The 14,461-nt window shown below is 49.2% G+C and overlaps 1 protein-coding gene across 1 annotated transcript in view; it reads right to left on the bottom strand.

The window, feature by feature from the left end:
* LOC105032573 (L-type lectin-domain containing receptor kinase IX.1-like) overlaps positions 1 to 14,461 on the bottom strand; it is a 32,156-nt gene that overhangs the window by 17,362 nt on the left and 333 nt on the right. The window contains exon 2 of the mRNA XM_073252508.1: positions 13,768 to 14,345. Coding sequence (XP_073108609.1) covers positions 13,768 to 14,345 — 578 coding nt within the window. The remainder of the gene's footprint in view (positions 1 to 13,767; positions 14,346 to 14,461) is intronic.

The following is a 14,461-nucleotide window of genomic DNA, read 5'->3' as shown; positions in this document are numbered from 1 at the left end:
GAAGGAAGTACAGAGAGAGAGATGGGCACAGCCGAAACCGTCCCTTCGAATCCTGCGCACTGCCACCTCCGGATATTTTGGCATTAAATGTGCGCGTGTCGGAGTCTTTTCGAATTGGAGCAGTACGAGGGGACGCTTCGAAATTACCGCAGATACTCTGGCCTAGGTACGGCGCAATTATGATCCTGCCAACCGTCAGCCGCTTTTAGCCGTCTGCCAGGGGGAGTGGGACACGTGTCGGATGCAGACTGGCCTTGGGGATTCGTGATCATTATGGCGCCGGATCCCAGGGTCTATTTAAACCCGTCCTCCCTCCTTTAGGCGTCCTACTCCATTCCTGAGTTTTCGCTGGTGTCTGTCTTCTCTTCGAGAGCCCTGCTTTAGTGAGCGTCTTCTCGAGCCGTAGGTGCCTCCCGTTTTTCGTCCCCCAGGTCCCTCAGAGTAATATAGGTTAGTGCCAACCTTCCTCTCACCGCCTAGGGGCTTCTTTTCTCATCATTACTTTTGTGCATCCCTCCGAGTTAGTCTTCGGCCTCTCGTTCCCCTTTCGGTCCGTCTTTTTAGGGTCCTTTAGATCCCCCCTTCGAAACTACTCAAAATATCCTCTGGCTCTTCTGCTCCCGGCAGTTCCGAGAGTTCTTCTGCTTCAAACCCCCAGGTCCCTGTCTCTGTGGACGAACCCGCGTCCGGGGCTGGGCCTCGCCCGATTTTCGCACCGGGCGTTATTCCATGTTCCTCGACTTCGGAGGAACTCCTTCTGATAAGGGTTCAGTATGGGGTTCCTCCGGAGTACGACCTGGAGCTACCTGGCCCCTCTGACCGGGCCAGCACTCCTCCTCCCGATCGCTTTTGTTTGTATTAGGAAGCGTTCCGTGCCGGACTCCGGCTTTCGCTTCCTGCCTTTGTCGCTGCCTTCTTCCGCTTCTTGGACATCTCTCTCGCTTTCGTGGCCCCGAATTCCTTTAGGTTTTTGATAGGGTTTCTCTCCCTCTGCCACGTAGTCGAGGTTCAGCCGTCTCTCTCCTTGTTTAGACATTTTTATACCTTCAAACGCCATCCTTCGGTGAAGGACTGGTGGTACTTCTCCTCCCAGTTTGGTAAGAAGGGGTTGCTGAAAGGTGCCCCTTCTTCGATTCACAATTGGAAGGAGAAATACCTCTTCGTCCACTGCCCGACCCTGGAACTGGGCCTGCCCCCTTGGGGTTCTCTGAGGGATTCCGTCCACCGGGCTCCCAGCCTGGGGGAGGACGACCTCCAGGCCGCCCAGAAGCTTCTAACTTATCCCGCTCCTTCCCTTCCTAATCTTCTGAGGGAGCAGCTTCTTTTCAACATCGGCCTGAGCCCCCAGAATCCAGCGAGTATTCGTCTTATCTTTTCTTTTCTTGCCTTCCTCTTCTTCTTCTCTTTACTTCTTTTTCCTTCCCACTCTCTTCTTTTTCTTTTTTTTTTTTTTTTTGACTCTTGATTGATCGGTGTTGCTTCTTTTTCTCCTTTTTCTTCTTTCTTCTCTTTCTTTTCTTTTTTTTTTTTTTTTTTTTTAGCAATGGACGCCGAAGCAACGTGGATGCACGCCAGGGGCATGAGAGCTCAGAAGAGAAAGGGCGCGGCGGCCTCCGGATCGGCGAAGAGGGCCAGGGCGGAGGAGACGAGTTTGGCTGCGCCCATCCAGGCGGTCCCGGCCATCGACATTCCTTCAGATGCCGAGCCAGTGGCTCCCCGGGCCTCCTCGAGGAGCCCACCGACTGGGGTCCCCACTTCGGGGGTTCGCTCCACGGAGGCGCCCGCCGTGGGGAGGAGGAGGAAATCGGTGGCTCGCAGGGCGAGTAGCCACCGAGCTGCTGTAGACGAGTCCGTCTGCTCCGAGGAGGGATCGGAGAATCCCTTCAACGATAGGGACTTGATCAGGCGGTTGATCGATGACTGCATCCTGTCCGACGTCGTGGGGAGGATCGACCGCGCCGATTCTGAGCAGCGGGCTTGGGACTCTTTGGGGTCCTTCCTCGAGGTAAACGGATCTTTATTTACACGGTCACTCGGCCTCTGTCATAATTCTCTATCCGTCCTTGCAGATTGGGCACCAGCTCTTCGCCTATATCGAGGCGGTGAGCTGCATGAGGAGGGACATCCTCCAGGCGGAGGAACGTTGCCAAGCCGAGGTTGCCCGCCTCCAAGCGAAGTCGGCTGAAGTAGCCGCCCTCCAGGAGGCCCTGGAAAGAGAGAAGCAGGCCCGGGAGGAGGAGAGGCAGATCTTGGAGGAGTCGGCGAGGAAGGCGGAGGCCGAGGTCGCCCATTTGGTCGAGCAAACTTCGATCCTGGTCTCGGAGGCCAGGGCCCTTGTGGTGGAGGAATTCAAGGCCTCCACGGAGATGAGGGACCTGAATGTCCAGTTCGGCCAGGAGGCGTTCACCAAGGGGTTCGAGCTCTGTCAAGAGAAGGTGGCCAGCAAATTCCCCGAGCTCGACCTCGGCTTCCTTGAGGAGTCCGAAGACGAGGCCGGCCCCTCGTCTGCCGCCACCGCGGTCGCATCCCCCGTGCCGGGTTCTCCACCTCCCGCCCCTGAGGTCTGAGACCTCTGATCTTATGCCCTTATTTTGTCACAATATTTCCTTTCTGTTTGTCTTCACAATTATTCAATCAATAAAGTCGAATTTCTTGTTGTGGATGGCTTCTCCTTCCCCCTCCTCCTTCTTTCCGCTTTTCTCCTTGCAATGAGTCGTTCCCTGATGCTTTTGCCTTCCGATGGCAGTGTCCTGCAGAAGCACTCCCCTTGCCCCTGGGGGTCCCACTGAAATCGACAATCCAGCGGTTGAAAAAAGGGGTCCTTCACCTGATGAAGAAGTTGAAGAAGATGGAAGGCGAACTCCGCAAATCGAGAGAAGGCCATTCTGAAGCCGCCGCTGAGGCCGCCCACTTTCGGAGTCTCCATGTGAAGGCGATCATGGATTACAGCCGGAGGAAGACGAACTTCGCAAAGGAACTCGAGGAGTGCAAGAAGAGCACCAGCGACCGTATTTGGGCTCAAGAAGCCAGGATCAGCGCCCTTAAGGTGGAACTGTCAGCTGCGAAGAGGAAGATCGGCCAGCTGGAAGAAAATTCATCCCGGCTCTTGGCCTGGGTTGATGATGAACAGAAGTGGTCGCAGAAGGTCTCCGTCCTTCAGAAGCAGCTTCAAGACGCCGAGATGAGCCACGACGTTCAGCGGGCCAGCTGACGCCGGCAGGTGGAAGAGTATAAAGGGAGATTCCGGACGACGGCCGACGAAGTCATTTGTCTCCAGAGGCAGCTGGCTAACAGGGCGCAGCTTACTTCCGCCCAAGATTCTGAAGAGCTCCAAGCCCTGAGAGGCACTGTTGAAGGGATTTCTGTCTCCCTCGGGGAGAAGTCAGCCGAGCTGCAACAAGTGAAGATCCAACTGGCACTTGAGCGGCGGGCCGTCGCAGACGCGGAGGCGGAGTCTGAAGTTTTGAGGAAGAGGCATCGAGAAGCGGAGGCTGAGAGCCAGCAACTTCGTCGGGCGCTCCAGGACGCACTACGAAAGAGGGAAGAGCTAGAAGGAGAAATAGAGAATTTGAGGCAGTCCTGGTTGAGGGACGGAATAGATAACTCTAGGTCAGAGGGAGCAGGGCCTCCTTAGAGCTCTTTTTGCCTTTCTGTCTTATCATGTAGTTACTTCCTTTTTGTCGTTTTGCCCTCCTTTCCTTGGCCTTCCTGGCTTTGTAGTGTGTATATCAGAAATGGAATAAAAAGAGCGTTTTGCGTTACCTCGTCCGCGCGCTGCACTAATATCGCTGTCTGCCGAACCTTTCTTGCCATCTGTCTTGCCCGATGTTGACATCGTTGGGAGGGGACTTTTTTCTTTCATCTGATCTTGTTAGCCGGCCAGGTTTCGCCACCATTAGCCCTCGCTGCAGAAGTCGTGGATGGAGCCCGATTCTCGTAGGAGCCCGGTTGAAGTCTTCCTTGGGGGCGGAACTCGGCTCCCGTAGGAGTCCGGGTGAAGTCCTCCTTGCGGGCGGAATCCGGCTCCCGTAGGAGTCCGGGTGAAGTCTTCCTTGCGGGCGGAACCCAGCTCCTGTAGGAGTTTGGGTGAAGTCTTCCTCGCGGGCGGAACCTGGCTCCCGTAGGAGTCCGGGTGAAGTCCTCTTTGCGGGCGGAACCCGGCTCCCGTAGGAGTCCGGGTGAAGTCTTCCTTGTGGGCGGAACCCGGCTCCCGTAGGAGTCTGGGTGAAGTCCTCTTTGCGGGCGGAACCCGGCTCCCGTAGGAGTCCGGGTGAAGTCTTCCTTGTGGGCGGAACTCAGCTCCCGTAGGAGTCCGGGTGAAGTCTTCCTTGCGGGCGGAACCCGGCTCCCGTAGGAGTCCGGGCCTTCCATTTTGCTCGAGCCGGTGTGAGGTTCTCCCCTCGTTACCAGCCTGGCTGTGGGGGCGCGTTAGGGCACTGTAAGGCCTCTCCCCCCATCCGGTCTAAAAGAACCGGGCCTTCGACTTTGCTCATGTCAGGACGAGGTTCTCCTCCTATTCCTGACATGGCTGTGGGGGCATATTAGGGCGTTGTAAGGCCTCTCCCCCCATCCGGTCTAAAAGAATCGGGCCTTTGACTTTGCTCATGTCAGGACGAGGTTCTCCTCCTGTTCCTGACATGGCTGTGGGGGCGCATTAGGGCATTGTAAGGCCTCTCCCCCCATCCGGTTTAAAAGAACCAGGCCTTTGACTTTGCTCGTGTTAGGACGAGGTTCTCCTCCTGTTCCTGACATGGCTTTATTTTTGGAGGGATCATATCCAGTCATAATAAATCTACGTCAGGTGGGAAGGGCACGTTAGGTAAAAAGGAAAGTAGATTCAAGGTGAAATCGTAAGTGATACATTTACAGTTTTCTCGCTCCTCCTTGAGGCCCTCCGGTGATGGAGTCGATGGTCCCGATGGGAGGCCGGTCCCCAGGTTGCTCCTCCCTTTTCTGCGGTTCAGGCTGTGGGAGGGCTTTTGGCCGGTCTCCTCTACCCTCAGGCCTGCGGCGGATGAATCTGTCGAGTCGACCTCGCCGAATGAGCTCCTCGATCTCATCCTGGAGCTGGATGTATTCTTCGATGTCGTGGCCGTGGTCGCGGTGGTAGAGGCAGAACTTGTTGGGGTTGCGCTTCCCGGGATGTGTGCGCATCCTCTCCGGCCTAGGGAGCTGCTCCCTGACCTCCATTAGTACCTAGGCCTTCGAGGCGTTGAGGGGGGCGTAGTTGCGAAATCTCCCTGGTGGGGAGCCCCGCCGAACCCCACGGTCCGGGCTTCTCTGCCTGCGTGCCCGGGGTGGAGTATGGGCGCGCTTATGTCCAGGAGGGGATCGAGAACGTGGCCGGGCTTCCTTTGGCCTTTTCTCAACTGCGGGCTTACTCGAATCTCCCGCTTGACGCTCCCTTGCTGTCTCTTCGTCCTTCATTTTAAAGGCTTCTTCCGCTCGGGCGTATCCTTCAGCCCGAGCCAGTAAATTGGCAAAATCCCTGGGGTACTTCTTCTCCAGGGAGAACAAAAGATCATTCTTCTGAAGGCCACCTTTCAGGACGGCCATGGCAACTGATTGGTCCAAGTTCCGGACCTCCAACGCCGCGATGTTAAAGCGGTTAACGTAGGCCCGTATGGACTCTCCTTCCCTCTGCTTGATGTTGATGAGGGACTCCGAACCCTTCCGGGGGCGCCGGCTGCTGACAAAATGGGCCACAAATTGGTGGCTCATTTGATCGAAGGAAAAGATGGTGCCCGGCTTCAAAGTCGAGTACCAGTTCTTCGCTGCTCCCTTCAAAGTAGACGGGAAAGCCCGGCATAAGATGGCGTCAGGAGCACCGTGAAGCAGCATCATCGTCCGGAAGGCCTCCAGATGATCAACCGGGTCCGAAGTCCCGTCGTAGCTTTCGAACTGGGGAAGCTTGAAGTTTGGCGGGATCGGTTCCTGCATGATCATTTGAGAGAAGGGAGGGTCAGTACAAATATCCTCACCATGAGCGGGGGGCGCGTGGCGGAGTTCTTTAATCCGCCGGTTCATCTCCTGGAGCCTCCGATCCAGAAAATCCTCTCGACTTCGAGTCTCGAGGGTCCTCTGGCAGAGCGGGGGCAGGGATCTTCCAGGGGTGGAGTCGTGGTCCGATTGAGGGCTCTCTATCCTCGGATTTATTTTCCTGGGAAGGACGGGGTGGCTGGCCCAGGTGGCCCGCCCCGCCGTCGGGTTCTGACATTCCGGAGATGCCCTTTCCGGGTGCGCCGACGCCTGCGGTTGCTGCTGCTGCATTGCTTGCACAGCTTCGACGAGGCCTCTGACCTGCTGTGCCAGCAAGTCAAATTGCTCCGCGCCGACTGCCGCTGCCGGAGGAGGAGGAGGCTGGAAAACAGGAGGGGAGGCCGGAGCCTGAGATCTGGCCGCGGAGGCCGTGGACCGTCGTGTGGACGCCTTGCGTGGAGGCATCGAGCGTGGATCTCGCGGGGGAAAATTAGGAGTGGGTGTCGGAGAGACGATCGGAGGCGGCTCCGTTGAACACTCCTTTAAGAACAAGGGTACCGCGAAGGCTCAGGCCCTTCCTCTAGCGCCAATCCTGTTGGTGCAAAAATCTGCTTGCGCCGGAGAAGCTAGAGTCGGGGAAGCCGCGGTCGCCGTCGGGACCTGCAAAGGAAGTCTAAACCGGAGGTGGGGTTGCTCCGGCAAGACCCTCCGATGCTCAAGTCAGTTCTCTGCCTCAACAAGAATGGAGTGCTCGAACGGAGAATTTAGCAGAGTTTTGAGATAAGAAATGAGCTTATCGAATAACGTATCTGAGTCTTCCTTTTATAGACGGAGGAAGCAACGAATTGATGGCGACATTTGTAACCATCTGGCAGTGGACTGCCCAGGGTCAGGCGGAGTTTGCTGCGAAGCGTAGTGGAACGGACCCGTGGCTATCGCTGGGGCATGCCACGTGGAGTCTGCCGCATGAAGTGGGGCGGCGTTTTGCCGTCGTGACATGCCAGTGGATGAGAGAATCGCGTAGTATCTGTTGCAGGAGGTGGAGCAGGATCGTGGCCGTTTATCGTGGCTGGTCAGGTAGTAATGGAGCCGCGCGGGATCCGTCATGGGGAGTGGAGCAGTGCTGCGATCGTTACTGCGGCCTGTCAGGGAGTGGTGGAGCTGCACGGAATCCGCCGCAGAAAATGTAGCAGAATCGTGGCCGCGATCATGGCCTGGGAGTGCTGATACTGATCTGTCGGCTGAAGTTCGGCAGTGGTCATAGTCCGGCCACCGTAGAGGTCCGGATGAAGACTGTCTGCAGCCGTTGGAATTGAGGATGGAGCCCGACTCCCGTAGGAATCCGGGCGAAGTTTTCCTGCAGTCAAGGTTAAAGGTGAAGTCCGGCTTTCGTAGGAGTCCGGACGGGGCTTACCAGCAATTAACGTTGAGGACGGAACCCGACTCCCGTGGGAGTCCGGGCGGAGTCTGCTCGCAGCTGAAGTTATCGGCGGAGTCCGGCTCCCGTAGGAGTCCGTCCGGCTCCCGTAAGAGTCCGGTCGCAGTCTGCCTTGCAGCCGTTGGAGTCGAGGATGGAGCCCGGCTCCCGTAGGAGTCCGGGCGAAGTTTTCCTGCAGTCAAGGTTAAAGTCAGAGGGGAGGTCCGGCTCCCGTAGGAGTCCGGACGAGGCCTACCAGCGGTTGATGCTGAGGACGGAGCCTGGCTCCCGTAGGAGTCCGGGCGAAGCTGTCCTGTAGTCGATGTCGGCGGTGGAGCCCGGCTCCCGTAGGAGTCCAGGCGGAGCTGTCCTGTAGTCGATGTCGGCGGCGGAGCCCGGCTCCCGTAGGAGTCCGGGCGGAGTCTGCTTGTGGCTGAAGCTGTTGGCGTCGAGGATGAAGCCTGGCTCCCATAAGAGTCCGGGCGAAGTCTCCCTGCAATTAAAGTCAGAGGGGAGGTCCGGCTCCCATAGGAGTCCGGACGAGGCCTACCAGCGGTTGATGCTGAGGACGGAGCCCGGCTCCCGTAGGAGTCCGGGTGAAGCTGTCCTGTAGTCGATGTCGGCGGCGGAGCCCGGCTCCCGTAGGAGTCCGGGCGGAGCTGTCCTGTAGTCGATGTCGGCGGCGGAGCCCGGCTCCCATAGGAGTCCGGGCGGAGTCTGCTTGTGGCTGAAGCTGTTGGCGTCGAGGATGAAGCCCGGCTCCCATAAGAGTCCGGGCGAAGTCTCCCTGCAATTAAAGTCAGAGGGGAGGTCCGGCTCCCGTAGGAGTCTGGACGAGGCCTACCAGCGGTTGATGCTGAGGACGGAGCCCGGCTCCGGTAGGAGTCCGGGCGAAGCTGTCCTGTAGTCGATGTCGGCGGTGGAGCCCGGCTCCCGTAGGAGTCCGGGCGGAGTCTGCTTGCGGCTGAAGCTGTTGGCGTCGAGGATGAAGCCCAGCTCCCATAAGAGTCCGGGCGAAGTCTCCCTGCAATTAAAGTCAGAGGGGAGGTCCGGCTCCCGTAGGAGTCCGGACGAGGCCTACCAGCGGTTGATGCTGAGGACGGAGCCCGGCTCCCGTAGGAGTCCGGGCGAAGCTGTCCTGTAGTCGATGTCGACGGCGGAGCTCGGCTCCCGTAGGAGTCCGGGTGGAGCTGTCCTGTAGTCGATGTCGGCGGCAGAGCCCGGCTCCCGTAGGAGTCCGGGCGGAGTCTGCTTGCGGCTGAAGCTGTTGGCGTCGAGGATGAAGCCCGGCTCCCATAAGAGTCCGGGCGAAGTCTCCCTGCAATTAAAGTCAAAGGGGAGGTCCGACTCCCGTAGGAGTCCGGACGAGGCCTACCAGCGGTTGATGCTGAGGACGGAGCCCGACTCCCGTAGGAGTCTGGGCGAAGCTGTCCTGTAGTCGATGTCGGCGGCGGAGCCTGGCTCCCGTAGGAGTCCGGGCGGAGTCTGCTTGCGGCTGAAGCTGTTGGAGTTCTCGGTGACGGAGCCCGGCTCCCGTAGGAGTCCGGGTGAAGTTGTCGTGTAGTCGATTCCACTGAGGACTTCGGCTGTGGGTATTTTATACCCAACAGTATTCCTTTGTATAACTTGTTTATCCTAATCTTACTAATATGATCAAGGCAGCAGTGCCAGAGATATGTGATATTTATATTTTTTCTCTTTCTTTTCATATTTCTTTCAATATGAAAAATATTTTTGTTGAGTGCAAGAATTAAAAGATTGTTATCAATATAACCTTTGCTACAAAATTTATGAGAAAAGAAAATGGAGCATCCATTTTTCATTAGTCATATTTCATAATCTTGTTTTAATAACAAAGGTATAGAAATAATGTTTCTAATGACCTTTGGCATCTAATAACAGTTTTTAATTCTAAAATTTTATCCAAAGATAAATTGAGCATATAGGTTCCCACAGCATCTGTGCTAATGGATTATCCACTTGTACCATAAAGCTCAAAGTCATATCTTTTCAGATCTTTGATATTCTGTAGTCGCTGCAATGAATTATAAATATGTGATCCATAGGTGGTACCCAATATCCAAGTGTCAGAGTCTGAGCCACTCAATGAAAAATAGGTCTACATCATGTACACACCTTTTGGTGCTATACTCGCATCCTACTTCAATCTTGCAAGACAATTCTTGCAATTATTCTTTCAATGTCTAAATTGCCATAAAATGAATATATGGTATCTAATTTGACAACTTTTGCCTTTTTATTTTTGTAAACATTATCACTGACCAATCCAGGATCAAAAATATTTAAAATATCGAAGTTCTTCTTCAGTACGAACCTAATTTGCAAGTTTCTCAACTAATCCATATAGTTTGGATCGATAACTTATTATCATCTATGATGTTATGCAGCGAAAATAAAGAAGCCATAATGCAAAATAAAATCTATATAAACAAAGAACAATAATATAAGTAGACTACTCATGGTTGATATGCATAACTAGATGAGATCTTTTGACTAGTTATATCTCTTACTATTTTATCAGATACCATACTCCTCTCTTATGGTAAATGAGAAATCCTAGTCTAGTTTCTTAATAGGATTGAGATCCTAATTTCTCAATAAAGTCTTATGGATATCACAACAAACCTCAATGAGTTCAAAAATAGAACAACCTTTCCAATTGCACCCCATACAACTTTTAACATAATTCTTGTCTCTAAAAATACTCATAGTCTTATGGATATCATAACAAACTATAGTATTTTTTAGTTAAGTCAAACCCTTCATTTTTATATAGTCATATCTAAAAAATACTATCCTTGTGGATATCACAACAAAGTAACATATCCAAAATATGTCATAAAGCATCTAATATACACCAAGACAACCCCACATCAATCCCGATAGAAAATCTTGTAGATATCACAATAAATCTACTATGATTTTTGATAGGTTATTGACTTAGCATGAAGGAAGATATATGTAGTGTTCAAAATACTGAGCAACTTTCGTTCAAGATTTGAACTAATCCAATTGATTAGAAAAGTATTAAATAAGATTGGTGGGAGTCCTCCCATTGCTTTTCTTAGACATCAATAAATTGGTCAAACCAGCAAACGAAATCAATTAAAGAATCACCACATTTGAAACACTCCTTAGACACCAATTGATTCATCAATTCAAAAAATTGGTCAGCTGCTGGTTTACAACATTATGACTTAATATATTTTTTATGCGGGCTTTAATGATCTCATGCAAATCCTAACTCAACCAAGATACATAATGATGCACTACAATAGTTGTAACTTCATAAACATAACAACTAATCATGGCATCTAATCATATATCTAAGATATGAAATCATAATCATACAATATGATTATAACATAGCAACTTAAGTATATCATATGCATAAAGTACTAGTAGCATGTATCAACACAAAATACTCTTTTCGTGGTTCTTCTTCTTGGGACATCACAGTGGCAGCTCTACATGCCGTAAGAGTATCCCATGGAATGGAAAAAGAGGGTCTTTGAATCTTACTTACTCTTATAACCGAATGGTTTGGTGATGAACTCCAATCTGACTACTAGGCTACTAAGAAAAATATTCTATATCTACATATGCATATATAATCCATACATCATGCCTCTGAACATAATGTTATGTATCTAAACATATCTTTAAGACATGCTTAGATTTGGATGTTTCATTGGGTTCAATTGTTGGTCCGACTTAAACCAAACCAAAAAAATCTAGTTTGATCACAATCAAGATTATATTCCAATATTTCATTGTATTAATCAAGGCAGGCTCTGATACTACTGTTAGGTTTTGATGGGGCAGTGGAAAGGTTGGGTGTTTAAAATTTTTTATTTAAAACATCCTATCACATCGAAACCCTAGAACCCAGAATCCCTTGACTATAACAATCAAAGTATAATTAATCTTGGATAAGAAGAATATCTATAGTGCTAATTCCAATTTTCACAAGACGTTCAAGTGTCCGTCCTCCAACGGTGATCCACACAGAAGTTGAGCCAAGAATAGCACTCCTTTTTGAACTTTACTTCAAGAGTTCTAGTCCCTAGAATTCGATTAGCCTTGTATCGATCAGATTTCTCTAAGAACCTGAATCGATCCTCTTAGAACCTCCTCTGAACTTCTAAATCTCCTTCTTTAGGACCTTCTCCACCCTTGTCTGGATCTGATTAGGCTTTGTCTTAAGTGCCAAAGTCTTGTCCTAAAACTAGGATAGATTGTAAAAAAGAAAGGAGAGACTCGGAGATAAAATTGGAAAGCTGATTGGAATACCTCGGACACCAGCATGCAAGCCTTTTTATAGGCATTAGAGGGGTGCCTAAAAGAAAGGATATGCCTATTCTAAATGTCCTATCTAATTTGTGTATTAGAAAATTAAGAGTCTTCAAACAAAAGAACTCTTTTGCCTGATACGTCGATCTGAAGTTTTACCCATGCATGCATCCAGAGAAGGGATATTTTCGCATCCCTTCTCAAATCAAAAAAACCTAGAACTTGCCATGTGGCAAGAGGATTAAATTCTAATTCTAGATGATAAGATAACAAAATAAGAAAATCTCCGAAAGGATTCCTTCACGCATCTCTTCACGCGATAAACTTATCACTATGCTCATGCTCGATAGGGACGTTTCTGGCATCCAATTGATAATTAGATAAGTCTGAATATATTCCAGATAAATATTCATTTAAATATGGATTCAAAAAAAAATATTATTTGATAGATCATGCCTCATTCAAATAAAGTTTCAATGGAAGAAAAAAACGTTAATGCGAGGAGTCGTGTGACTCATCCTTTCACGCATGCTACACAACCAGATTTTTTTCCAACTTTTCTCCATGCATAAAATCCAAAAAAATTACAACTCATATTTTGAGATGTGTACCAGAGGATGGAAGGTGATGTGCACACATGTTTAAATCTTAAGCCAGAAGGACTCCATCCTTCTACTCATGCGAATACGCATGCCCCCTCTTCTTTTGCACGCCTAGAGTCCAATCAAACTTGGACTCTTGGTCATAGCACCCCACAAGATAAGGTGGCACCATCTAATAGCTGTCACACCTAGATCTAAATCCAAATTAGCCCATGGCATAATTTGGTTTGATCAGAAAGCAAGATTCGAATCGAATATGAATCTGATTCAAGGAGCTAGGGTTTCCACATGTGCTAGCATACTTAACGAAAATCTTGATTGGATCCAAAAATTTAATCAACCTTTTCAAAAAGGGTCCTTGGCTAATTTTCTTATGTGTATGACCCATTAGGTTCCATATCTAGCCAGCAATAGATCCGGATGCAAATTGACCTAATTTGATTAGACTCCAATTTAACTGATTTAGATCCAATCGAGCTAATCCGAGTTCAACAATCAGAATCCTTTCTAATTGGTACTCGAATTAAACTCTTTAATTTGATTAAATCTATAAGTTAAGATTAATATCTAACAATATATCATGACTATCTAGAAGATGTGAAATTTGATGAAAATACCAAATATACCCTTCAATGGTAAGTTACCGTGCAATTCAATTCTTCGATCATTCCTGCATCTCAAATATATTCATGAGTATGGAATAATGTCAAACTCAAACACATATTTATATTGATTCTCCATCATTCAATGATGATTCTGATGATAAAGCATTAGAAACTCTTTCTAATCTCCATCCTGCTTTTGGCCAAAAAAATTTTTTCGAGTCATCTAGAGATGAGAATTCACAGAATGTAATCTTTTCTTACTAGGAGTGATCAATTCCATATTGACCAACTCATAACCTTCATACACACTCCGCATGAACCAAAACATGAGTTCATGTGCACGAGATTCTATAATGATCTTAGGTTTAAAGATTACTTGCACAACTCTCACTTGTAGAACCATCTTTTGACATGCAAATAAGGCTTCTATAAGATATTTCTTGTCAGCGAGTCAATTCAATAGACTCATATCCAAATGAGCACCCACATTCTTGTATTAGTGTCTCCACATAAGTAGCTAGTGAGATTAGCTATCATCTCCGTCGAGTATACATAGGATGTGGCAGTCTTTTCGGAATACTGATCCCCAACTCAGTGCTCCCACGATCAAAAATATTTAAGATTAGAGTTTTAGATCTCACTAACATGACCCATTCATGTCTCCTAAAATCATTATCTTAATTTTTGAGGTTCATCATAATCTTAGACATAATATTATGCAGCTAGAATGATAAATCAATGTCTCATTTTATTATCAAATAATAAATATTATTATATAAGTTAAAAATTTATAAAGAAAAATCCCATCATAACATACATACGATTGGTTTGTAGGACCCTTTTCTTTCACCATATATCCTCTTATCCCCATCAGAACAGTTGGTAGTGGGTCGCAGTCGTGATCGACGAGCCTTGCCAATCCAAAGTCACCAAGCTTAGAATTGAACTCTGAATCCAACATCACATTGCTTGGCTTCACATCTCTGTCGATAACACATTGCTCCCCCTCTTCATGAAGGTAAAGCAATGCTGAGGCCAGCCCCGAAGCTATCTTGTACCTCTCCGGCCATGCAAGCAATCTATCCTTGTTGTATAGATGGTAATCAAGGCTTCTGTTCGGCATATACTCATAAACAAGCAATAAGTCATCCTTTTTATGACAATAACCAATAAGCTGGACAAGATTGCGATGCCTTATTTGGCCGATAATCGTGATTTCAGATATATACTCCTTCCTCCCTTGCTGAGACTCTCTCGAGATCTTTTTAATGGCCACTTCAAGCTTTGGGTCAAGCAATACTCCCACGTAAACCTCCCCAAATCCTCCTTGTCCAAGTTTCCCCTCAGCAGCAAAATTGTTGGTTGCGTTTGGAAGTACGCTACAAGGCAATCTCCTAGGTCCAGTGGCTCTCTGCACTGCATCACTGACTAAAATATTAATCAACCCACTCTTAATTTCTTACCAACAAGAGAATAAATTTTCTGCTCGCTTGGATGAAACGTTCCCTGGTTCCGACGCTTAATTAAATATTTTCTTTCTTATC

The sequence above is a fragment of the Elaeis guineensis genome, chromosome 1 (genome assembly GCF_000442705.2).
Source record: "Elaeis guineensis isolate ETL-2024a chromosome 1, EG11, whole genome shotgun sequence".
NCBI classification, from domain to species: domain Eukaryota; kingdom Viridiplantae; phylum Streptophyta; class Magnoliopsida; order Arecales; family Arecaceae; genus Elaeis; species Elaeis guineensis.
This window is presented reverse-complemented; position numbering and strand designations above follow the sequence as displayed.